Source organism: Solea solea, chromosome 14 (assembly GCF_958295425.1).
Source record: "Solea solea chromosome 14, fSolSol10.1, whole genome shotgun sequence".
Taxonomy (NCBI): domain Eukaryota; kingdom Metazoa; phylum Chordata; class Actinopteri; order Pleuronectiformes; family Soleidae; genus Solea; species Solea solea.
Genome location: NC_081147.1, coordinates 7,462,217 through 7,490,158, shown reverse-complemented (window position 1 = coordinate 7,490,158; position 27,942 = coordinate 7,462,217). Strand labels below are relative to the sequence as shown.

General features: G+C 38.8%; 1 protein-coding gene across 6 annotated transcripts; it reads left to right on the top strand.

The window, feature by feature from the left end:
• The first annotated feature begins 93 nt into the window (after positions 1-93).
• csnk1a1 (casein kinase 1, alpha 1) lies at positions 94-22,721 on the top strand. 6 transcript variants are annotated; one of them, XM_058649791.1, is made up of 11 exons: positions 94-828; positions 1,045-1,151; positions 6,355-6,481; positions 7,400-7,498; positions 12,438-12,521; positions 14,832-14,971; positions 15,449-15,527; positions 15,720-15,794; positions 15,879-15,985; positions 16,346-16,458; positions 18,619-19,553. In XM_058649791.1, the coding sequence occupies exons 1-11, from the start codon at positions 706-708 to the stop codon at positions 18,684-18,686; spliced, it is 1,122 nt and encodes a 373-aa protein (XP_058505774.1). In that variant the 5' UTR covers positions 94-705; the 3' UTR covers positions 18,687-19,553. The 6 variants fall into 6 exon arrangements, with proteins under 6 accessions (XP_058505774.1, XP_058505773.1, XP_058505778.1 ...); XM_058649790.1 differs by having other exon boundaries at positions 16,346-16,494; XM_058649795.1 differs by lacking the exon at positions 18,619-19,553 and adding an exon at positions 21,919-22,721 and having other exon boundaries at positions 96-828.
• Positions 22,722-27,942: the final 5,221 nt, after the last annotated feature.

Below are 27,942 nucleotides of genomic sequence, written 5' to 3'. Positions count from 1 at the left end.
ATGTGATATGGCGTTCTTGCGTCTCGGTTGCATTTTCTCCAACAGAACGTGAATGCATCATAGGACACCCTGCCTTTGCTAATCGCCTCCTACGGAAACCAGCTGAGCGAAAGGGTAGAGGAGACAAGATGGCGGAGTGAGTGGGCTGCGCTTTGTACAGACGGTGGCGGCCCTCGAAGTTTGTCAAAAACTACCAAAAGGAACTGAAAAGATAGAAAGGCAACGAGACCAGTGGAGGTGTGATTAAAAAGCCAACTTGCCTCCAGTACAGAGGAGGACCGGATATTTCTTCCGCGGCGGTCTTGTCGACAGCGTTAGCTTGATGCTAACACCACCCAGCGTTAGATTCGAATAGGCTGCTACTTCTGGGGTAGCTGGCTGGCCGCTGTAGGCCGTAGCTTTCGTCGGATTCAGTTTTGATGTTTATTCAGTGACACTACAACGGGATCCGGCGTTCCTCGGAGGGTGATTTATTTTAACGCAGATCCTTAGACGGTAGACTACGAGTAAAGGGAACAATACCTGGGGAAATATATTTGTCCAACTTGTTTGGTCCGATTGTTGTCGATAAGAGCCTTGCGAACAGCGGTCCATCGACGTTAAGTGGACATTTAGGACCCCGTATGCTGTGTTGACAATCGGGACAGACGACCACACAGAATTTCCTACAGTGAATCGGGTGGACATCGTCATTTGGTGGATATTATGGCGAGCAGCAGTGGCTCCAAAGCCGAGTTCATAGTCGGTGGGAAATACAAGCTTGTTAGAAAAATCGGATCGGGATCCTTTGGCGACATATATCTAGCCATCAACATCACAAATGGAGAGGTAATTTCTTGAACTAATGTTACTATCAATTATCAATGTTTTCGGAAACACAACTAACAAGTCAAAAGTATCTGAGGCAGATTGCAACATAGCTTTGTGGGTGACCATGTTTATTAAGGTGAAAAGTATTGGGCAATATTATTTAAGCTGTAGAAGTCTCCACGGTGCTGTAAGTACTAACACACCATTTTAATATTTAATGTTTGTCATTTTTAGGAGGTAGCTGTAAAACTGGAGTCGCAGAAAGCCAGACATCCTCAGTTGTTATACGAAAGCAAGCTGTACAAAATCCTACAAGGTGGTGTCGGGATCCCACACATCAGGTAAGAGACAACCTTTTCACGTCCCACTGTCTTCACCCAAACGACGTGTCACATTGTGTTTCTGTGTCATAAAATAAACAGTTTCGTGTTTGTTTCTTCATCAGAGGAAAAATACAACCACTGCTAAATGGTAGTCTCGTTGGTATGAGGCCTGCTAATCTGCCTTAACACGTCTTGGTCGATGAATTATTTTCCACGAAGGCCGAACAATCCCGTCGTGTTTTTACTCAACATATGAAGTGGATGTGTGTCATTTTCGTTTTACACCTAAACGGCTCACTTTTATCGTGACGATCAGCTGGTTATGCTTGGGAAAAGCAGCCCTGTGGTCGGAAATGGCCGCTCCTCTTTTGTTGTGTTAGCTCCCAACATGTCTTCCTTTACCCTGTTAGAAAATGGCGGCGGATGAGAGCAGAGAAAACAACAGCCTGAGCCCCTCCATGCACTGTTTTCACTCCGATTTCACTTCTTAATCGGACAATCGCTTCTGTTTTTATTCAAGTATGTGTTGACAGTAGAGGTGTAGGCAAACGGAGCTGTTGTGATGTTTGAGAGACCTACTGTATATACAGTGTTCACAATGCTCACAGGCGAGTCACTTTCCTACACTTAGTTTGTTAATAAGAGACCTCGTGGACATTTATTTGTTATGCCAGCACATTTTAGGTCCCTGATACTTGTTTCTTTATTGTATAATGGCAGGCTTTTTGTTTTTCCCTTTTACTGAGAAACACAGTTACACTGGCCACTAGCTGTAGTAAAGTGTAAATACTTTGATCCTTGCACATTAGGGCTTTGTTCTGTTAAAATATTTTGTGATTGTGCTGGTTTTGGACAAGATTGAAATTAACCAAAAAGTTAGTTCAATAAAAAACACAAAGGCAGAAAAGTGATTTATCCCAACAAGACAGCCTAGCAAATCTTACTTAAATTCCCCTTTATATTTCAACACCTTCATACATCCAGCTGTAGTGCATATTGGTACTGAGAAATAAAAAGCAAGTTCAATCAGTGTTGAAAAATAATTTGTGATAAATGCCTTCATGTCACCAGGGGGAAAAGTTAAACTGTAGTATGTGTTAGAAGGCACTGCTTTAAATCCGTAAATATAACCACATTTAGCATGTTTTGCCTTTTTTTACTGCTAGACATGTGCAATACATCAATGTTTAATATTTTATCTTAAGGTAACATGTATTTGCATGTTGTCGCTGGACAAAGCTCTTAGCCAATGCTGCTCAGTTTTGCAACTGATTTAAAAAAAAATCTGAATCAGTATCCAGATCACCACCAAAATGAAAATAATGTCTTCCTTTGACCATAGCTCACAGTAACAGAAAAATATTTCAAATCTGTCTTTAACTTTTTGAGTTATGCTTATGCTAACATGGCCACAAACACATCCTCTTTGGTGGAGGTAATTACAGCAGGATTTGTTATAATTAAGACTGAGATGGCCTGTTATATTTATTTTAGGTGCTTGGTCAGCTCTATAGAGGCTGCCATTTTGGACCACCATTGTTTTTATAATAGACAAACTAAACACCTTTGAAGTTTGATGCTAACTGAAGACTACATAGTCTTTCCAACACACTGTAAATCAAAAGGGTGAGATGAGGGATATTCACCTGCAACTTCACCAGTTATTGTTGCTCAATTTCACACACTGAATACTAAATACATCTCTAATTATCTGTAAGCAGCACTATTTGCAGCCACTTACCTCATGCTCACTTACATGCATGGTATCACCAGGCTTCTATGCTTGCTCTAAACTTAATAGTTATTAAAGTGTGTAGACAGCCATTTATTTTTCAGTCACAGCTGTGTGTGACTAGCATATGATGCAAATGTCTTTTTACACTTTTGTCTGGGCTCCTGTCAGTCACACTCTGTTGTGTGTGTGTGTGTGTGTGTGTGTGTGTGTGTGTGTGTGTGTGTGTGTGTGTGTGTGTGAGCTAACTGTGCATTTGCACTCACACACACTCTACTGCTGCCATAGACTGAATGTTTTAAATTTTGGTTCTTGCAGGTAATTTATAAGTGAAACATAACCTGGTAGTGATATTGCTGCACATGTACAAACATACCATATAAAGGGGATTCATTGTTTGAACAGAGTAGCTGGTGAGGTACTTTTTGGCAAATGGCACCCTGTGCTGCTGGTAGTGCTAGCTTGAACATGTCCTGTTTTGTGTTTGGCATGCTGGATAGATAATTACAATTTTTTTCTCCTGACATTAAACACATTTTCTCTCCTAGGACAATGAATATCAGCTAAATTTGAGAGGGCCAGCAGTGAATGGGGTTATTTATATTTTCTCTGCAGCTTTTAAAACAAAGCTTTTTGAACCTGCTACTGTAACACAAATGGATTGTTCATTGAGTCTTTGAGGTAGTGGCTCCATGTCGCAACAGTCTTGTACGAGCCAGTCCAACCTGCTGGTCTTGCTGCCCCTCCTCCCTCTGACTTTTGTTTCATACAGTCACTCACCACCAGTCATAGGCTCTGTTCAGACCTAGTATAAACATCCATCCTCAGTGATCCAATCAAGTACAACAGTTCATACCTGGCATTAAAATGTGTCTCCTGTGACCACATGAGAGCTGTGCCTCTCCTTCTTTTTGTCAAATATACCCCAATTACATGATTTTTCACACAACAAAATTATATATTCTGTAGTTTCTCCCACAGTTTTTATGTCTGATTGAAAAGATGTTTCATATGGCGATTGGTGTAAATATTGTGGTGTTGGCTGTAAATAACAATTATGTAGATATTAAGTATGAAATAAGTATGAGTGCTGATGACAGTAATATTGCTGTGAAACAGCAGATGAGAGGACATCAGATGAGGAGGTGGTCTCTAATCTGTCCTCATTACATATTGTGTTCATGCAGCTCAGGAATGTGGACACATGCTTCTTCAAATCACCTCTGAATGTGGATTTTGTGATCGCACCTGAGGACATATTAACTAGTTCAGTCCTTTACTTAGCTTGATCTGAGATCACTGAGGTGGTAAATACTGAACAAGGTCTTATGGCGTATTTCCACTGGCTCTACTCGCCTCGGCACGACACGGCTCAGTTTAGGTCGCATCTCCACTACAAAAAAGTACCTGCTCAACGTGGGTGGAGTCATCACTGCCAACTGCGTGAAACTGCTGTGACTTTGTTTTATACGCGACACAAACAATTCACATTACAAAAGCCACTTTGTGCAAAATTCAAGGAAAAAATTCACCATAAAAAGATTCTATGTTTTCCATTTCAATGAAAGATATTTTAGACCAATAATCTAGCTGCTTTTTACAGATGGACAACATTTTCATACTACATACTTAGATACCTAGTGACTTGTAAAGCACTTGTTTTCATCAGTTAATTAAAAATATTTGTTCAGTACTTCCTCCATGATCGGAACACAGACTCCGTCTGACACAGTCACTGGACTGAAACACAGCGGCAGGGTCTGTGATGCAGCTCGCCAGTTGCGATCAGCAGTTAGCAGTTGTTGGAGATTAACCCATGTTTTTAGGATTGTTAAGTAGTTTTAACCGATCTACAGTTCGGCTTGATTTCTGTGTCGGTCTCCTGAGCACATACTCCTACTCAACGGACAACAGTGGCAGGGTTTATGCTGCTCGCAATCAGCGGTGCTGTCCCTAAATACAGCAGACTCCTCTGTTAAATATAGAGATTTCCCTGGTAGTTGTTGGAAATTAACCCACATTTTAAGGGATTGTTAAGTAATTTTAACTGATCTACAGTTTGGCACTTGTTCGACTTGATTTCTTTTTCGGACGTGTCTTGCTGTGACGGTAGTCTGCCCAATCATCGCATAGTACTTACTCAGCCTGCTTTTGGAACCTCGTGGGAGCAGATACTAAAAATAGTACCTGGTACCAGGTACTATGCTAGTGGAAGCGCTACTTAAACCGTGCCGTGGTGAGTAGAGCCGGTGGAAATACGCCATTAGTTTCTGCTGTTTTGTTCTGTTTTATACGTGCTGTATTGCAGGCCTCCACATTAAACCCCCCACTTCCACCATCCTCAGTTTTAACCATGCTTTCACCTAGTCTGAGTTTAAAGAAGTCTGATGACACTGTTTTTGTATGTGTGATGACAAACCAGATTGAGAGCACAAGTGGGATCATTAGGGACTGACTGAATAAATGAATATAAGAGCCTATTTATGCATGATTTTATTATGCTTGACAGGTTAATTATTCAGTTGAATTCTAGAGGAAGCTGGAATTTAAAAAGAAATCTTCTTTCACAAATATCAGTGGTTTGATGCTACTGCAGCATGCATTATTTGATTCTGGCCTCTCCACAGCTTGGGAGCCGCTCAATTTACCAATCATCCCTAACCATAGGGTGTTAATAACCATGTCAGCTCTCAATGTATTGACTGCTAACTGTGATGGAGACCAGTGTTGTTTATAATGCTTATGCTTGTTCCACACTGGATGCATGTGCAGTGTTAAGGCAGCAGCGCTGATCTGCTGCGTCAGGAGCAGCACCTCTGTTCACACAGGGAGTGTCTGCTGTGCAGTTACCGCTATTGTTTACAGGGTTTTTCTTTAGGAAATCATAAATGTATAGTTTTATATACTCCAAATTGCTCTCTGTACTCAACAAAATACCAGGCCACTTCACAATAAAAGCCTTGTTAAAACACTAAAATGCTTTTATCTTGAAACAGGAAGAGAGGGTGTGTTGTTAATGATGCATATGCAAGAAATAGATGTTGAAAATATTAATTTTCATTGTCTGTTTTGCTGTGAAATGGGTACTACTGTTAAAATAGGCAAGAGATCAGTTTCCAATAAGAGCCACACATCTCGCTCGTGTTAGAGACACCTGAGATGCATCTCTCACCTGGGCAGAGAGGCCACTCTCACCAGTTGCCTAATTGAAAAGCAATACATTTTATGAGATGAGTGCACCATATATAGATAGATAGCCTTCTATTATCAAGTTACACAGCAGTCAAGTAGATAGATAGATAGATAGATAGATAGATAGATACTTTATTCATCTCACAGAGAAATTCACAATTTGAAAAAAAAGTGCTCATTTAAACAAAATTACTTAAAACAGGTTCAACAGGTATGGACATAAATAAATCAAATACTTAACAATAATCTGTACACTTAACTCACACCAATCCACCTTCATTTGTATTGTATCACCAGATGGTATGGCCAAGAGAAGGACTACAACGTCCTAGTCATGGACCTGCTTGGACCCAGTTTGGAGGATCTCTTCAACTTCTGTTCTCGTCGCTTTACCATGAAGACAGTCCTCATGCTGGCAGATCAGGTGAATAATGCATACACCCATCCAGGACCTTAGTGCATCTGAGGCCCTGATTCCAAGGGTTTCTCCTGGAGTCAGTTGTACCACTGTTGCACAGTGATCTGGTGTTACATTTCCACCAGCCCCAACATCTGGTAAAATTTTCATAAAACATTCACTTCCCTTTCACTTTTCACTTTTACTTTCAAGTCTTCTTTTTTTTTTTAACACTGTTTTGTGTAGCCACAGGGTCTGGGCAGAGGAGTGCTGCATACAGCTTTCTGCTTTCTGTTATGTCTTTATGAGAACTGGGGGTGGGACTAGATAAGCTTTTGCTTCTCCCGATTTCCCTTTCGGTTGTGTGATGATGAGTGATCTAACTGACATGACCAAAATAAACATATAAATAAACAAATAATTTGGTTCATTTAGACATGGTGTGACAATTTTGACTATAGTGCGCCTGTCTAGACCAATAGTAGGAAACATTGCACACGCCTTCAAATGCACCACAAGAGAGACATTGCCCGCAGTGGAATCTAATGTTATCGATCAAACTAAGTGCACTTCAAACACTGGGCAGACAAATGTCTGTTCTTGTAAAATCCAGCATAATCTGTTCCTGTTGAATGTGAGTCTAGTTGGAAAATGTCTGATATTCATTACATCCTGCAAACCTTTGTCCGTTGATGTGGAGTAACTGGGGTGTGTTTTTCTTGTGGGTCCTTCAGTTCCCTCCCACAGTCCATACACAATTCCAAAAAAAATTTTGTTTTACATCTTGTCATATCAGGAAAGCACATGTGTGCCAGTAATATAAATTCCTAAACCTATATTGGCCCTTAATTTGTACAGATTCAGTAGCTTGGTGAACCAGTAGGTTACTACTTTTAACATTTACTTTTTTGAAACAATTAACCATGGTTGTCTCTTCATTTTCAGATGATCAGCAGAATTGAGTATGTACACACAAAGAACTTCATCCACAGAGACATCAAACCAGACAACTTTCTCATGGGCATTGGCCGTCATTGTAATAAGGTAAGACTGGTCTGAATGTACAAATGAGTGTGGATTTTTGAAGGTGTGTGTGTAGAGCTCTTTGCAGACAGCTGCATTCCATGGTAGCCATTAGAGCTCACAGGGGCCAAAACCAAGATGACTTACCAATTTAGATTTAGCTACAGCAATATCTTTATGATGATGTGATATCTATTCTTACTTTTTCTTGAAGAATCTTCAGCCCCCATCATTGCTTCAGAACTGTAAAATGAAATACTTTTCTCTCACCACAGCAGCAATCAATGATTGTGTATAAGCACACATAAATCTTTTAAAGAAGTTTGTTGATAACAAGAATACTTCATTCATCTGATCCTTGTCCTCATAGACGTGTGCACAGAAGCAAATAGTCCTACAGTCGCGCATAATCCAGCCTCTCTATGAAACAGTGCCTTAAAATACTGCTCTGGAGTTGAAAGTTTCCATATTTGATTTGTTGGACAAAGTAATACTCATAATATTCTCGTCACTCATGTTTTATTGGACTAGGGTTATTTAAAATTAAAATCAGCATTATCAGTATGTGTTGTCGTAAGCAACAGCCTGTAGTTTCTCTCACAGTTTTTATTGCAATATGGAAATATCTCGTTTTGGGATGACTGTAAAACAGGTGGTCTAATAAAACATCTTTTAATGCATACAAACAAAACATGACGCAACCTAACTTTCCTCATCACAGAAGTGTCCTAGTTGTGCTCTGTGTGTGTGAGCAAGAGAGAGATAATAAGAACAGAGTGGATCAGAATGAGATATATTAATACGTGACTGATTATACACATAAACTGAAAACATCTACATTTAAGGAAAATGAAGAAGCTGGTCTCTATTTGAGAAAATGCCTGAATAAAATAACCAACTGTATCTCAGTGATCAGCAGGAGTTTGTGGAAGGCTTGGTACATGATTTTTTTTTTATTGCTGTAATTGTAGCGTTGACCTTTGAAACATTTAAGGTTGTTCACTGGAGCTGCTCAGCAGAGTCTTACATTTTATCATCTTGGTCAGTATATCCTTGTGCCATCTTGTTCAAATGTATCTATATTTGTGCTGCTTTTTTGTTTGGATAAGTAATTGATTTGATCAAATTGCAAAGATTAAGATGAGATTTAAGAGATTTTAAATTTACTCTTTGTGTTAACAGGGAGAAAAATGTTTCAGTTCAATCACATTGTGTGACAATAAATGGATGTGTGTTTGTAATTCCTGTTGCAGATTTAGATTATCAATCAGGCTTATTATTGGGAGCAACTTAGTATACATGCTTGACGTGTTGGTGAGTAAGGGCCCAATAACTGCTGCTTGGTGCATTAATTGTAGTTAAACTATGTATAATGTACTGTTATTTCTGCTTTGTTTCTTCCACAACATCTTATTTAGCATATAGTGAATAGAGAACAGTTTTGTAATTCACATATCATCTCTCAAGCTCGTTATTATTTTGGAAATCTTTGGTTGACCTTAACGTTTGACCAGTCAGCTCCATAAGTGTCTGTTTTGTTTTACACTGAACTATATTTATGATTTTACATTGTTTCCCTCCATCCTTCTAAAAAAAAAAAAAACATTATACAAACTACATCTAAATCAAGTTTTGAATGATTTATTTTAATTATTTAAAATTCAACATATTACGCATGAACTTTCCCTTGGGGTTAACATGAAACCAAACACAAACTAAACATAGTCTGCAGTATGAGCTTGTTTGGTCAATATCTGAACCAAACCAGTTCCATGTCACTGAGGAGACTGAGTCTTCTTTTAGGAACTAACCCTTCACTGTTGCTGCCATCTCTCTGAGGAGAGAAATTGATTTTCTTTCAAGACAAATCTTCCTAAACCATTAATTTGATTAATCGCCCAGCTGTAATCCGTCTGCATCCTCTCCTTCCACCAACCCATTCAGGGGCTTTGTCTGAATGATGGAGATTCAACACTTATTTCATAGTGGTTGATGACCTACTTCTGTGGCCTTGAGTATCAAAAGATGAGTTGAATGTGCTCGCTGCATTCCAAAAATTCAAGATATTCTCATCTCAATGTGATGCATAGGTACTCAGAAAAACACCCATGTCACATCTGATGTGTGCTTTGTGACTGCATCACTATATATCCATTATTACTATATCCATTTCCATATATTTTAAAGACATAATTCTGCACCTGTCTAACAGCTATTCTGCTCCCATAAAGAAGAAAATAAGCCCTCATTATGACTCAGCCAAAATGCTGTTGCTGGTTGTTATTGACATTTTTACAGTCTGTGCATAGTGAAGCATGAGACTTATAGGATTTTTTGATTGTATCAAGATTTTACATTGTTATACTTCCGATGATTTTGATGAGCATCGGCATTCCCTATTTCTGCATGCAAAAGAAATGGCTTGTGATCGGTCCCATATACAATAGTTAAGGTAAATTTGTCCCAAATCTATATTAAGTATACTTGGTTTATTTTCTACTATGTATTAGTAGTAGGTTTACATTGGTATATGAAAACATGGGAGTTGGCAGTCTATCACACAGAGTCCACTGTTTTATTTTAAAAGTTATTCTACAGCTACACATATACAAATCATCAAATGTAAGGTTTTGTGTACTAGCCTCTGAAGTCAGCAACTGAAGCTTCTGACCCAGAGTCTACAGCAGACTGGACCTTCCTTGGTGATCCGGCCCCAGAGCTTCACTCCATCCTCCTTCATCCCTTCAGCTTGTTGCGGAATCTTTCCGCCTTAAGTCGAATCTTAACCGGGTGTATGTTGCTCAAATGGATTGAGATCAGGTGACTGACTTGGACAGTTGGGGATATAGCTGGATAGGTTAGATCTTTCTGAAAGATTACTGTTTGATTTATGATAAAGAGTCAAGGTTCAGTTCAGTGTTGGTATCCTGCAAAATAATGGAATGTTCATGTACATTCTGGGCCATTCTGTGTAAAAACTTACTCAATATCTGTAATCTACAGACAAGTGAAGTAATCACAAATGCCGAACCGTCTAGCTGTCATTAGATGTGTCGTAACCAGACACTGCACTATCAAATTCTTATTATTCACTTGTGAATTAACTACAGACAGTGGACTTTTTTTCCCGCTAGGGTTGGGTACCGATGGTACCAGTTAGTGAAAAATTGTACATCCTGTTTCTGCAATCAAAATGTCCTCGAATGTTTTTGTCCCCAAACCAGAAAAGGTATTCAGTTAGCTTTACTATTGAGGAGCAAAGAGACCAGAAAATAATGTTTAAGAAGCCAGAATTACTGAACTATTGTGGAGAATACACGTACCAGTAAATCCATTTTCAAAATAGTTTTACTATTCACCAACTGATTACTTTTGAAGTAGATTAATCAGGTAATCTTTCATCATTAATAATCAATTAATTATTGTTGCAGCCTTAGTTTTATAACTTAAAGGGGAGAGAGAGCACAGTTTAGGAACTGTTTTAATTTTGAATGTTTCACAACCCAAGTAACCACAGGCACTGGATTGCTTAAGAAACGGTTTGAGTAAAGACCTAGTAACCATAGACACCTGACTGTCTCTCTTATGTAAAAGACACATTATTAAACTGCTGTCACTGTACAGTCCAACTGTTATTTTAGACACTGAAAGTAACTGCAGACACTCAACTGTCCCACTTTTATTACAGACATGTCAAAGGGACAGTCAGTTGTCTGGTTATTTTACATGTCTATAATGACTTTAATCATGGTAAGGTAGTTCAGTATTTACACTTCTGTGTGTAGAGAACTGAAAAATTGCATACAACTAGAATGTTTTTCCTATGCTCACAAATTAGGTTGGTTTAGTTTTTTGAACAACTGCCATAGTGGGGCTGAGTTGATTTCAGTAAGACCGATGATAGAAATACTGATATTGTATTGAGTTACAGTAGCTTGTGGCACACCGGCTAGCCCAGACATGACAAGACTTTGTTTCTCTGTTCAGCACACACTCCCTTACATTTTTACAGCCAAAGCTCGTATCCAGCACAGTGTGATACCTTCCAGTTTTAGCACAGCAATAAATCTGGAGCGGCTCCCAGTAGAATCTGTAGTCCTACTACTGACATTTTCACTTTTGGCAGTAAAGGACAATTACAGAATTCAAGCTTGTCTTTGTAGAGGCACTTTGTCATGGAGCTTACCTTGCTGTTAGAATGTTTGCATTTTTTTGTTTTGTAAATTACTAATGAACTCTTCAAACAACCACCTTACTAATACAATATGTTTGTGTGGTGCTTTTGTCCATCCTACAATTAATCAGTGGACATTATGAGATATTTGGGGAGGTAATAAAAGATAGTCAGTTTTAACTGTTGGTTAATTATCAACTTTTTTACAATACTAGCCCTACTGGGCTTACTGAAGATGTTATGGTGCAAACTCCTCTAAATCATCATGGAACAGATATAGTAACTCTTAATGCAAGCGGTGGCCTGTGGACAAATTGATAGAATAATATCAACTTAGAATAATTCACGATTCACAGGCTTCCTAATGTCTTATTTGGCAGATGTTAAAATGCTCTCCTTGTTTAGCTGGTGGAGAATGGACACCCATGGGCTCCTGCCATCTGCTGCTCTGAGCTGTGGTGTTGCCTGTCTGCACTGGCTTCTTGTTGTACAGGCTTGATCTGTCTACGGTTGACCTGTCTGAAGAAAACCACAGTCATGTGGTCTCTTCTAAACTGGTGGCCAGAACGATCATATCTGTACGACAAAGTTTTAAAGTGGACTTTTTTTTGCCCATGTGCAGAATGAGGTACCTATCCCAGCTCTACAGGACCTGTCAGTTATATTCGTAGGGGAGCAAATCAAGTGGGTGCAACTAGAAGTGCCTGTTGTACTCATGCTAACTGTGACTAAAGGTCGATAGAGGCTGTGTGATTTTGACCCCTGCCCCTCTACTGTCTGCCCTAGTGTTTAGACTCGTCAGTGGGGAAGAGGAAAAGAAGCTTGGCTGTTAGCTCTTCTCAGGACCCATCTTTCTCAGGATTAAACCAGGTGTGACCTTTACCACAACACCAGCTGCCTCTCAACAGCAGTTGTTGCTTTGCAATCACACCTAATTACACTAGTCTAACGTGAATCAGACTACCAGCACCCATCTTGCACTCATGCTAGAGTATATACCCCACCACATAGTGTGAACTTCACTATAGAGAGGTAAGTTAGATTTACATTAGAATTACAAAGGTAATAGATGATGATCATTATCGTTATCATTACAATTTGATGTTAAAAAGGTTCCCAGTCCTTTTTAATTTAATTGCGTGTTCTCCTGAAAAGCCAGTTTCTGTCTCTTAAATGCAGGTCCTTAGAGCAGTGAAAATCTGTATCAAAGTCCAACACACGTTGGGTGTTATTCTCCAAAAATTGATATTTAACTAAAACCAGACCTGATGTCCCTGAGCTTGTGCTTAATGTTTATAGCCTGTAAGACTTTGGCACTAAATACATTTGCGGACAAGAACTGGTGTTAAATTAAGATTTGATATAGATGACACCAAAGCAGTGCATTCCTTCAAAAACATCTTCATTTATGAGTGTGTGCGAGAAAGAAAGGAAAAACAACACGAGAAATGTGGATTAGAACAGGTATTAGATTTTACAGAGCAGTAATGAAAAACACTGCCACACATTCTAAAAAACCATTGCGATATAGGGGGCAGACATCGCAATAGCATGTTGAACTGAAACATGTCAGATTTAGGGTTTACAGATCATATAGAATTTTTCTTATTCTTTCTATTTGGATATCCGGTCCAGTAAGATATCCCTACATGTAAGTTTGGTAATAGTTGTGTGACAACTCTCCTCTCAGAATAGTTCCAAAGACTATTCTCAGCTCAGTGTAAATATTATGCACTTTACTGAAAATGACACTGTCATACTGGCCTGCTCTTGTTTCTGCTTCCAACATGGATCGAGTTGGTCGTTTGTGATTCGAACGTATTTACTGTAGTCCTTTAAATTTAATCTGGATTATTTTTTTTTGTTATTGATGTAGTACCAGATGAGTGGGTGAAATTGTACAAATGGTAGTTCTATAATATCATTTTAGCAGACCTAAATTACATGAATTAGAAAGCTCAAATCCACTTGGCCTATGGGCCTGAAGTTAACTGCAAAAGTGTTTTTACAATAAAGGTTTACAGCAGTACCTTTTCTGAATTTCCCTAAACTGGTATATATTCCAGTTTGTCTGGTATGGTCACCTTTGGTTGAAACATGTTGTGTTTATGGACATGGAATGTGGTTGTATAATGTGTACTATAGTTTGTGAAACCCTCCCTCTGTAATGTGTATAGAAAATGTATGCATTTCCACCTGTTTTGTTTTACTTCAGTGTGGTTGTCTGTAGTGCTGGTGCTCTCATTCACCTGGGCCACACTGGATGTATATACAGTGTGTGACAGTGGTGTTGCTAATCTGGTGCGTCTAATGCACCTCTGTTGTTCACATAGAGATTATGCCTGCTGTGTGTCTTATACAGAGCTGCTTCTTTCAGCCCCATGTTTTACTCAAGGTTTGCCTTTGAAAATGGCCATCCATTAAATATGCCAAATATAATATATTCTAGAGTTCTTTCACTGTGGAGTAGTAGAGAAAAGGTTGCAATAATAGTGTTAAACTGAGGCATTGAAACAGAAGAGAAACACGGTGAGACCCCAACTCTTTAAAGGAACAGCACAGCTCAGGTGGGCAGAATGGCTGTTCTAACATGTAAACCAAATTAAAAAGCAAGATGGCACTGGTACGTACACTGTAATAAAATGAGATTCACCAATTAAAAAAGAATACTCAATAGGGCTTGAGCAATCTTTTGTTATAGATAGCATGTGAAAAAAATAGTTTTTCTCTTGTGTATAAACTGCTGCAAATTAAAAAGCCTGAAGTACTTTTTAACAATTAAACGAAGACGGTAACTGATAAAATACACAAAAACAAAACAGCAAACAGTTGTAGCAGTCATATTATAATTAAGAAGTTCTTTAAAACCTGTTTGTATTCATCAGGTTCACATTCAGGTGGGTTATTTCTCATCTTAGAATACCGCTGCTACATTGGTATGACGAGCAACTTCTTTTCCCTGTACATGTTATTGTTGACATGAGGATCTTTATTAATGCAAAAAACATTTTTTAAATTTGTTTTGCATCAGGAATCAGCTAATTTTCTTTTTAAAGTGAAGACAATCTGCTGAAATAATTTTTTATTCATGTTAACTTGTGGTGACATTTTGGATTGTTATCTGTGTTATGTTGAGCATCACTGACGGACCTTCTCCTTGTGTTTTTCCCTCTTGATCAGTTGTTCCTTATCGACTTTGGGTTGGCAAAGAAATACCGAGACAACCGAACACGACAGCACATCCCTTACAGAGAAGACAAAAACCTGACTGGCACTGCACGTTATGCCTCCATCAATGCTCATCTGGGCATTGAACAGAGGTCTGTGGACACATTTAATTTTCACAAATAACTTCCAAGGAAAATCATTTTCCCTTCATGTTTATGTGAATTAGATTCTCACTGAGCAGAGCAACCTATGACCGCAGATGCAGTTTATCAAGTGTAAACAACTCATTGCTATAGTTCAGTTTCTATGATTATTCAATAAACTATGTAGTTGGATGATAATTCAGTAATAGTAATCATTGCAGTGTAAATTCTTTTGCAACATTTGAAAGATAGATATAGCAAATTATCTGTGTTAACTGTGAATGTTTTACCTCAGACTAGTTCTTTACCTCAGACTAGTTCTTTACCACAAATAACTGATTTCTTCAACTTTTCACTCGGGAACAAAAAGACAATTTTCCAACATTTGTTGTAATGATTATAAATACCGTAAATCCATTTGAACTGTGTTGTTTTTTATTATGTCAGATACTGTGAGATTAATTTAACAAATGTTGTTCTTTCCAGTCGCCGTGATGACATGGAATCACTAGGCTATGTGCTGATGTACTTCAACAGAACCAGTCTGCCATGGCAGGGATTAAAGGTAGGACAGAATACCTGACTCTGCCAGTTCATGATTAAGCTCTTCCTATATATGGTAGCTTTAGCTGCTGAATGGTCATAAAGTGCTTTTTTGTTTTTGTTATTTTTTTGTACACTTAAATACACAATGTACCCTATATCTGTATGTAGCATGTTGCTAGGAGCACAAACATGTGTTTTGTGTTTTTGAAAGGCTGCCACAAAGAAGCAGAAATATGAGAAGATCTCAGAGAAGAAGATGTCCACACCTGTTGAGGTCCTCTGTAAGGTAAGGCATCAAACAGGACGAGTTGAGTGCAACGTATCTTATTCCACATCCACATGCCTCAGTTGTATGATTTCTTGTTTCCAGGGATTCCCAGCAGAGTTTGCCATGTACCTGAACTACTGCCGTGGCTTGCGTTTTGAGGAGGCTCCCGACTACATGTACCTGCGCCAACTGTTCCGCATCCTTTTCAGGTAAACAAATCCTGGTCCGTTTTTGGTACCAGTGTTGAGTCAGCTCTGTGTTCTTTATTTGTTTCTACAAAATAAGCCCAAAAAAGTAGAAGAGTCTTTAGCCCAAATCCTCGCCTGTGCCATCTAAATTGACAACTGTCACTATTAGTTGAGGCATGAAATGTTGAAAACAATAATTTAATCTTGAACAGGAACTGTTGATAAATGTTTGCTGTAGGTTCTGATAATTGTTATTAATTATGTTTATGACATGACACAGGTTTTATTTCACTCCTGTTTCTGGACCACTAAGATTTATTTGTATTGAGTGCAAATGTATTTCCTTTCTACTGTCATCTAAGCTGATTGTGTATCTTGCAGGACTCTGAACCATCAGTATGACTACACATTTGACTGGACCATGCTGAAACAGAAAGCTGCCCAACAGGGGGCCTCCACCGGGGGCCAGGGCCAGCAGGCACAAACCCCCACAGGCAAGCAAACTGACAAACCCAAGCCTAACATGAAAGGTTAGTAGCAAACAGCCAAGCGACGTTTTTTACAGACACCAATTGCTCATTTATTCTTTTAGTACTGTATTTAGGATTATTAAATTTTGTTTTATTCCTAAACCCACACCCCCAGTGGCCCCTCTTGAGAAGAATTCAAGCACCAAATTGGAATTCAAAAACAAACAAATACTGGTAGAATGATGAAGCCAAACAGCATTATAAGTTTGAGAGGGCACCCTAAAAGAACAGAAAATCAAAGATCATGATACAATTGGTCTGTCTTGCAGAAGCAAAGACGTCCTTGGGGAATTTGACTACTAACTTTGCTGCCATGCTCTTCTGTTCCTTTGTTGGGTCTAGAAGGTGGGCTCTCTCTGCTGTGACTCTGTTTAAATGCTGACCAACATGTTCTCATCACATGCCTTTGGTTCTTCTGCAGTCTATCTATATTAACATTCCCTCTCAAAACTGGATAATGTTTAACACTTGTGTTCTTGTGCTGTAACAATAATGTACACCTGGTGTCCATCTGATGGAGGCCAGGTGTGGCTCATTAAAAGCATCAACCTGAGGAATTATGGTCCCTCAGGACTAGAATAAGGGTCCAACATTGAATGTTGCCCAGTGTTTTTGATCAGTTATTTCTGTTTGTCTCTTGTTCACCTGCTATTATGTGTGCTTTAGCTATCGTCAGTGAAATTGCCATCAACAGAGCAAGACCTTAATCTGTCAAACACACCGTTACTATAATGGCTCTTCTGAATGGCAAACATCCTGTCATTTGAGCTGAGAAGCTAAAAAAAAAGTATAAACTAGGAAAAAGATAAAAGCTTTTGTATAAATGACTGAATCATAAGAATTTGAGCACTTCTGTTCATCTGACTGCTGAACAAAAGATTTAAAGTGAAGCAAGGTTTTGTTAACAGACCAGTGAGGTCAGGTAACATAAACTAATCTTGTTTGGTTAGTAAAAATGGCTTCCTCAATGTTTAGGAATTGCCATTTATATTTGCACCATGCAAGTTAATACAGAAAGTAGAAAAATAGATTTAAAAAAAAGTAGAAAAGTAGATCTTCTTGATCACTATAAATGCTAAGTCTTGGTAACTTAGACAAATGTCTGATTCATTTTTTGTAATGCATGATGTAAATCATAAAATATGATGTTGGTCACATGCTATTGAATTGATATGTGGACCATTGCATTGATCTCATCGTACTACGACCTCGTATGTTCACGATCATGAATTGGTTGACTGTTAAACAACAGCTTCATACTCCCATTAAAGTTCATAGGTCAGACCAAGTCTCTCCCACAACATGGTTGACAGTGCTGACACACTACCAATCCACCCTGGACTTGTTTGAAGATCACAAAAAACACTTTGTAGGTGGTTTGAGGACACATGTGACCACATTCTTGGGCATGCATGAACATAGTTTGTCCTCATTAGAACATGACTTTCTTTGCTGCCATATTCTGACCAGCTTTAGTTTCACTGTATATCTTAACTCTGATCTGTGCTCAAACATGAATTTATTTGCCACAATATCAACACTGATTATCACAGCATTTAATGTTTTATGTTACAGCAAGAGTAGAGCTCTGTTTTCTCTCCCTATCACTTGCACACACTGACGGCAGGCACATCCGTACCACCAGACTTATTAAAAATATAATTTGTCCATGTGAACAGTCATGGCATCACTGTATATTTGAATACAGGGCATTGAAAGCCAGATCCGATCTCCTGTGGTCATAGGAGACGCATTCAGGAATAATTTTAATGCCAGGAGTAAACAGTCCTAAGCACTTGCCTCACCAAGGATGGATAATCAGCACTACGTCTGAACAGGGCCTTATTGTAGCTCAGCAAGCCTCTAACTCACCTGGTGTGAGACGGCGTGATGACGAGTCCTCTGTGGATGCTAGTAAAGTTAGCACAAGTAAGAAGGATTAGTCGTTTTGGTGGCAAGAAGTGTAAAACACCAACACTACGAAACTCCTCACAGAAAACCACAGCTTAAAAAAAGCAAAAAAACTCAACATCTTAGAAACAAATGCATTAAAGTTAAGTGCACTGTGCTGCTTTCTTGTAAAGAAATGTTATGTTAACATTCTGTCTTTTGTCACCCAAACAGTGAATCTAACCTTGGGGTCAGAGCAGGTGGCTGCTGCTGCTGTTGCTGCTGCTTATGTTGCTTTCTAAGTAAAAAGCTGGCTAATCAATGCGTTCTGTCAAATTACTGAAACATTAAATTAATATGTGGAAATCTGCAATCTGTGAATAAATTACCAATACATGGCTTTTCATCTGCATACTCTGTATGAGTATAATAATGTTATGGGATTGACATAGACACTCATTAACACTCGTCTAGCTCGTTTTCCAAAGGAAGGATAACACTGCAAAACAAAAGGCACCTTGTTTTGATAAGGCTCAATCAATAGTTAACAAATAACTGAGCAGCATGTATTTTAGATGTAAACGTAATCTATTCATGTAAGATAATGGGACAAAAATAAAATCAATTTAAATCAAATAACTAAACAAATCAAATTAAACACAGAAAACTGAAATTGTGACATCCAAGCATCAAACCAGCTTATGTATCACACAGATCATTTATTTATTCTAATGCTTGTAATGTGTTTTTCTGTTAATGTCAGTTGTTAACAAAGAGAATTGGTATAATCTGTCTAAATTTCTTCTCTATCATCCTGTATAATCTAATCTGCAGTCATCTTTAATTTTAAGTAGCATTTGTTTCACATAACACATACGTCACCAAGCCTTTCCTGCTTAGATTAAATGTAAGCAAAGCGTTATAATTGTATTGGAACATATACCTTTTTGAAAACGCTGATCTGGATGGATTGAGTTTCACTTTGTAATCAAGGTTAAATACAGTTAACCCAGGATGATGAGTCACTCATTCATACCTGAAACACCTCAGTCATCCTTCATCATAGGGTGTGTTTGTCAGAGGGGAAGGTGTAACCGGTGTTTTAGTTTGAATCGCCTGCAATTTCAATGTTCAAAGTAATAAATAAATAAAAATGGTACAACTCCAGAGTGCTTAAAGTAGATAACTTCCACTTCTGCCCCTGTTAAAGTTTGAAAACCATTGTGTGGATAGTCAGAAACAATCACTACAGGAAACTATGATGCAGTTTCCCCACATTGGCTTCCAGATTTCCTGCCTCAACATTTTTTAGAAGCCAAAGTAACATGACCGTTGACTTTTAAAGCACAAGCTGAAAAAGTCATTGTACAGGTTGCATCTGTCAGTAGTTTAGGATGATATTGTTTGGTTTTCTTTTGCAAGAACGAAGCATAGACTGATCAGATCCATTTTATTCCAAAGTTAACATTTTCTGTTTATGGCAATTTGTGTGAAAAATATTTAGTTATCATTATTCTATCTTCATCAGCCGGTGACATTGTGATGATTCAAGTGTTACAGTCAGTTCAGTCATTGTAGGTTTGCAATTTCTTTTCTTTTCTGACCTCTAACACCAAACCTTAGCAAGGAGGAGGAGTTCTTGGTTTTAAAGTACCATCCTTTCAAAATCTAAGTAATGGAAGATATGAACTCATAAAAGCATAATATACATGTCAACAGAAACATGATGAATACAATATTACATGAAATGTAAAAGGCTTAACAAAAAGTACAATGTTAAACACTGCAGCTATACACAACATAAGGATATGAAACTGGAATGCAACCAGATAAACAGTCAACAATGAATATGATCTGTGCAAAGTTATGAATAAATTCAATATTAGAATGTAACTGAGTGAACCAGTCACCATGATGAATAATGTATAACACAGGTGTTCAGGGCTGAGGCACAAACAACAGGCTGTGAGGCAGCACACTGAGTTTTGCCTGGTCGTCATGGTTGTGTCCATGTCATTTGTATGTGTACTGTATGTTTTTGAAAGAGAAACAATGTGTGTGTGTGTGTGAGAGAGAGAGAGAGAGACGCACACACAGGATGAGTGAAAACTCTACAGACACACCAGACTGAATTAAAGTGACTTCTGCCTCAAATTAGTACCAGAAGAAACACAGAGTGTTGATTAATGATGGTGTGAAGTTTTAGAGATGGTGGCACAGCGTGCTCTGCCCAGGGGAACACTATGGTGTGGGGAATGTAATATTGTAGAGGATTAGTACACACGCTCGGTACCGGACACATACCTGATGTCAGCAGTTATTGTTGTAATGAACGGAACTCTTTCAATCATATTTTGCCTATTTATTTTAAATACTTTGAAACCCTTAATCTAACATCATTGTAGAGGTGTGCACATTAATGTGGTTGCTGTTATGCACAGAAGAGTTCTGGAATAATGTAACACTGTTTGATGTCACCATGTCTTGAGCTAAGGACGTCCTGTAGATTACTGCTGCACACTAACACGTGAGACGTGTACACACAGTCTTCAGACCTGCCTTCATCTAACCATTGGATTCTTTCTTGTTTGATCACATACCAAACCTGTTGCACAAAGAGACCACAATACACTTTGTGCTGTATTTATTGTTGATAAATAAGCTAATAAGCTGATGTCATCTTTTAGGTAACTTTAGGCTATATTCCTGTACATGCTGCTAGTGTTTGCACTCCTTTGTCACCTCACGAACACTTGCGTGGCTTTTATTCTCAAACAGAATGGCCTCTGGAGCTCTGATCTCACAATCAGACGCTGTCACTGAGCAAACATCAGCTCGGTGATCAGCTGTCAGGATATAGTTAGAACACAACAGACGTCACTGATGGCAGCTTTAAACAAACAATAAGTACTGTGCTGTAAGTAAATAAAAAGTTTTATCCGGGTTTTATCACACAGCGGTCTCCACTGAAACATCTCAGCGAGGACACAAGCAAAAACAGATTTTAGCCACTTTGTGAAAGGCTGACTTAAAAAGGTCTGCAGTATCTACATTATCTTAAGACTTAACAGCCGAGCAGCCTCTTCCAACAGGAAATACAATTCTTTCTCATGTCAATGTCCATGGAGAGAACGGGCGTGTTAAGCTTGCACACACACAGGCTGGTTTACTGCTGCCTCAGGTTCATGTCAACAAAGGATTTCAAACATTTCCACTTGGTGCTGGAGGCAGCAGTGGATCAACAACCTTTGTGTACAGTGACATAATATTACTCTTATTTTCACACAATCTTCATTTTTAGTTGGAAAGAAGCTAAGCGTGTGTAGAGTTTATGCTCACATAAACTACTTTAAAGTAGGTTTAAGTCAAACAACTGGCAAAGCAGAAGCTCCCCTGCAGGTGAACAGGAGACATACAGGATCTTTTCTATTTCAGCTGCTCCTGTGACTCTTTCAGCTGCTCCTGTGACTCTCCCTGTTATCAGTGTCAAACAGATGCTAATGACGCCGCGTGTGTTTGTGTGTGTCCCTCCAGGTTTCTGAGTGCTCTCTGCCCAGAGCGGAGCTGCGGAGCTGCGGAGCTGCGGAGGCGTTGGTGACCAGGACCAACAAACTCTTCCTGGACAAGCGACAAACAGAAAGTCTGTGTCTCTCCTTCCATAATAACTATCTATGTAATGGAAATGTATAGATTTACACACGCCTTTGTCTGCTGTGTTATCTATATATTCATATGTGTATATAAAAATAAAACTCTCCACTCCGAAAGAAAAAGCAGGTTTTATGGATGTGGAGGTTGTAGCGCCCCCAGCCACCCTCCCCCCAACCCCAGACCTCACACACCCCTCCCCGTCCGTCCCAGCCCTCTGTCTGTTCGTCTGTCCTCCTCTCAGTGTTGACTTTTTTGTAAGGTTTCGTTGGAAATGCGAGTTAAGACGTTAGTCACCTGACCCTGTTCTTCTCTGCCCGTGGAAACAATTCAGCATCTCTCCCCCGTCACTCCTTAATTATTTCACTCCCTCCTTTTACCAAGCAAATGTTTAAACATGTAAACCTGAAAAACTCTTCTCCCTTTTTCTTTCTGAAATAATTGAATGATGCAAACCTGGATGTTATTTACTAAAAAAAAGGTTTTTTTTTTCCCTTGTTTTCTTTTTTTGTTTTTCAATGGTGATTAGGAGTTTGCCTGTTGACCTGAATATAAGCAGCTGATGGCATCAGTCAGTGGTAGAATGATACTCTGGCGCTCTCCCTCTTTCTTTAGACCTCTGAATGATTATTAAATCTGTTGTACAACCTATGGTCTTCTCCAAAAATACCAATAAAAACATAACATAACTCTGAGTTTCAAGCACCGGTTAATATCAAACACGTGTGGAATGAGAATGAACTGTAGCTGATTGATCTGTTCATGTTTCACAAATACAACTGCAATAATCACTTTGTTATGTACTTGTACTCTTTAAGTCACAAGTTGTTTTTACGTTTCTAGGTAGACGCTGGAGCAGTAGCATTTGGTGGCTGTTACACAGGCAGGTCAAGCAGTGATGGGTCACATGACAGAGCAGAGAACTCAACTACATTGAAATCTATTACAGCTCAACTGAATATACTTTACACACACACACACACACATATATGTATGTATGTATATATATATATATATATGTATAATATACACGTGTATATGTATATATATGTGTATATGTGTGTGTGTGTGTGTGTGTGTGTATATATATATATATATTTATATATATGTACAGTTGAGGCCAAAATTATTAGCCCCCCTTGTGAAATTAGACAAAACTCTTTATTTCTCTCTGGAAATTACCATTAACAACAAGTGTTTGTATTGCATTTGTTTCCAAAATAACAAAGACAAAATGTCCACTAAGTTTGATGAGAATATTTTATTGATACACTGAATTGAAACAAAAAAGGGCAAAAATGAGACGTCCAAAATTATTAGCCCCCTGGCCATTAATAGTCAATAGAGTACCCTTTCTGAGCCACAACTGAAAACAACCTCTTAAAGTAATTCTTTACTAGGTTGGCACAGGTCTCCTGAGGGATTTTGGCCCATTCTTCCATTGCAAATTGTTCCAGCTGGTCCAAATTGCGTGGTTTCCGAGTATGGACATTCAGCTTGAGCACCTGAGACAGATTCTCAATAGGATTGAGGTCTGGGCTCTGTGCAGGCCACTCCAGGACCTTGGTTTTGGTATCCTTAATGAACTGTTGAACCAATTTCAATGTGTGCTTCGGGTCATTGTCTTGTTGGAAGACCCAGTGACGACCTATGGATAGACTACGAGCAGATTTCTGCATATTATTCCTCAAAATTTCAACATAATTTTCTTTTTTCATGATGCCATGCACCCGAACAAGGCTCCCTGTGCCCAAGGCTGCAAAACAGCCCCACAGCATGATGCTCCCACCACCATGTTTAACAGTGGGAACTGTGTTCTTTGGGTTGAAGGTCTCTCCCTTTCTTTGCCAAACATACGCCACATCCATGTGCCCAAACAGTTCCAGTTTTGTCTCCTCAGACCAAAGCAAAGACTTCCAAAACTCATCTTAACCTTTCAAATGTTCACGGGGAAACTTCAGTCTTGCTGTGATGTGCCGCTCTTTGAGTAAAGGGGTTCTTCTCGGGTGATGGCCGTGAAGCCCAGCTTGATGAAGAGCCCTCACAACTGTGTTCCTTGAAACATCAACTCCAGAAGAGGCCAGGTCAGCAACAATCATCTTGGCAGATGTCCGGGGGTTCTTGCTGACATCTCTGACGATTTTCCAGAGTTTTTCTCTCCAGAGTTCTTGAAATCTTGCGCTTACGACCATGCCCAGGTTTGTTTCTTACTGAATTTGACTCCTTGTACTGGGCAATGATGCAACGTACAGCGGTTCTAGACACTTTGAAATGCTTGGAAATGGCAGTATAACCTATCCCCCTTCTCCTGAGCCTCCACTATCTTCTTTGTGAGCTCAAAACTGATTTCCTTTGTCTTTGGCATGATGAGTAAAAGTAATCCCTCTCAATGTGCACATGTGCCATGTTCCTTGGATTCCTTTTATGCTGATTGAATGCTCAGGTGTTGTCAGGAAGCCAATTGACTGCACAGGTGTGGTTTGAAACCTGATTGGTTAATTAGGTTTGTTTTGAAAATAAAAATTCATATGGGGGCTAATATTTTTGACCACCCCATTTTTCACTATATTTGATATAAAGCAAGTCAAAACATTTATTTTATATCCAAAATGTACCAAAAGCTACTAAATGGCACTGGTGATGTTTGATTATATCAAGTTTTATCAATGCTGCAAACATTGGGAAGAATTTTAGGAAAATGTTCCATAATTCCTGGGGGGCTAATAATTTTGGCCTCAACTGTATATGTATGTGTGTGTGTATATGTATGTGTGTATACCCGTATGTGTGTGTATATCCTTTAAGAGGTCGACTCGTGGGTTTTTCTATGAAAAATTAAACGGGTCAAACTAAAAGACGTTCATTTTTATTAAGTTTCTGAGAACAAAAATGTGTAATTTGTAGTAATTGGACAATTAATAACAAATAATCCAGTAAAGATTATTAAAAAAAGAATATAAACATATCAGCCAGTTTAATGGTCCATACACAGATTATTCTGTTGCTGACTTTACTTAAAAATATGTTTTAGATCTAAAATTCAGAATAAGAATAAATAGTATTTAAATAAATGTAAATATTATTGCATTGTTTTCTGTAGATTTGAAGTGTAGAAGATGGACAATAATATAACAATAAGATTTGACCTGCAGCCTGTATGTGCTGATTCTTTCATGTGGTTAATAAGACAGAGCACGACCACAGCAGCACTGGCTGTGACTTCACTGCACAAGTGAAAATGTAAAAGGAAATGTTTGACTTGTCCCTTTGTTTATCACTCACACAGCACGGCGGTGAATGAGTGAATGAGTGAATGGGAGGCGACGTGTCACTTATGTTACATATGTGTCTCTCACATAGTGGACGAGCCACAGAGACCTGAGATAAGGCAGAGAGGTGTGGTCAGATTGTCTCAACAGAAACTTTAAGCTGTTGAGTCAAAGAGAATCCAGATTGGCAGCATTTCTTTTTCATCCATACATTCTGTGTCGACAGTGGTGTTTAGATTCTTCCAGTTACTGTGTTTCATCATCATTAGGTTATTGTAGGCTTCAGGAAAAGCCCATGGTCTGTTCTTCTGTCATTTGATCACAGTACTTTATTTTATTATTCATTTTTGTTCCAGATGCTCCGTGTAAAGTGGGATAGAAATACAGCATGAGCGGAAACAAGAGCTTAAGATATAGATATAAATAAAACAGTAAAATAGGCAATCAAATCAAATATACAATCATAAAGTATATCATCTGGAAATATATACAATATACAGTGAAATAGTTTACAAATGAAATGAGAATGATTGTTTTGTTTTTATATATATATATATATATATGTGTGTGTGTGTGTATGAGTCTGTTAGCATCTGCTACTCTCAGCCTGCTGCCCCAGCACACAGCAGCAAACAGAGTAGCACCAACCACAGACTCATAAAACATCCTCAGCATAGTCTGGCAGATGTTAAAGGAGCGGAGCCTCCTCAGAAAATAGTCCAGTCCAGTTTATCGTCTATGAACGACGAAACACCCCCAGGGATTTGTAGTGATCGACGATGTCCACATGATGGCCCAGGATGGAAAGTGGGCTCACTGGTGTCCTGGTTCTCCTCAGATCCACCAGCTCTTTGGTGTCTGTTGTGTTGAGCTGGAGGTGGTTCAGCTCACAGCCCTGTACTCAGCCTCCTCACCTTTGCTGAGTCATCAGAAAACTTCTGAAGATGGCAAGACTCTGTGTGGTAGCTGAAGTCTGTGGTGTAAAGGGTGAAGAGGAAAGGAGAGAGGACAGTCCCTTGTGGGCCCAGTTTAAACTCATAAATGTGATATTGTTAAAAAGTACAAGTTGCTTTCAGTCCTTCAGTCAGCAGATGTACTTGAGTTATTACTAACAATGCTTTTCTCCATTAATCCAGTACGTGTTTTTGTGCTTAACATGTTAAAAAATGATGATCAGTGTTTCCCAAACCTGGAAATGATGATGTCCTCAAATGTCTTGTATTGTCCACAAACCAACATTTAAATTAAGAAGCGGAAAAAATCATTGTGCTTTTTTAGTCATTTAACACACGACAATCACTCATTAACACACACATTTTTTAACTCCTAACCCTCAAAATGTCAGGAATTCTCTCTTTTGTTTGCTTAAGTTAACCATGAAAGTACCAGAAAATTGCCATTTTTAAATATCTGGCAGTTATTTACAATTAACTGCATGATAAAATACAATTTTAATTTACAATGAAGAAAAAGAAAATGGTTATTTAGAAAAACACTGCAGTTGTACATGAACACCAGATTATCATTACTATTATTATTATTATTATCATTATTATTATTATTAGAAATTTGAACACTATAAAACATATTTACAATAACATTTATTGAGCCTCTCAATGTTTCTTTATCTCTCACTGTAAAAACAGGCCGAACAGTGGAAACTGATTACACTGTGGTGACAAAGATGAGGTGACTGATTCTCCGGCTTCATGCAAAGGCACGACAGAAACGACCCTGATAACCACACTTTGGTTTTGACTTTCAGAAACCGTTGGATTTTTGCGATAGTACAAACTGTCGTGGGAATACAGGAATGCAAAGTGCACTGACTCTCATACTCTCTAGTTAAAGGGTTAATGCCACTGACCTTCTGTTTATATGACGTCCCACTTTCTACCTCTGAGCAAAGAGAAACATGACAAGATGTGACAGACAGCTTTCATGTCCCCAGTGGGTTCAGGTGATATTATGGACTCACATCATCAGCAGCAGCATCATCAGCAGCAGCAGCAGCAGGACGTCAGTGAACATGCAGAGTGATGCCAAGGCAAAACACTGGCTCCTGAGGGATTTATCTACAGCACTTTGGAGACAATGGAGGAGAAAGAAAGAAAGAAAGAAATACATTTCTTTCTTTCTTTCTTTCTTTCTTTCTTTCTTTTTTAAAACACTGCTGCACTCAGAGAACACAGAACCTCCACCAAACACCATAAACACCTGCGTTTGACATCCCAGCCACAAGACTGTATAACCTTTACCTGCGTAGAGTGATTACCATCCTGATCCTGATCTGTTAACAAGTGGCTGTGATCACGTCTGAACTTGTTGAATGGGACTGAGCCATCCATCCATCATTCATCCATCCATCCATCATCCATCCATCCATCCATGATCCATCCGTCCATCATCCATCCATCCATACACAGGGAGAACATGCTAACTCCATGCAGAAAGGCTCTTGTAATACAAATAAAGTTGGAGTGGATCATTTCCAAATATAAGTGCTTGTTTTAATATGCAACAATAATAAAAAACACATTTATGATGCAAAATTAATCTATTCATTTAAAAATAAAAACATATAGAAATATCTTGTTACAACTTGATATTGTTTGGAGGGCCACATGTGGCCCCCGGGCCA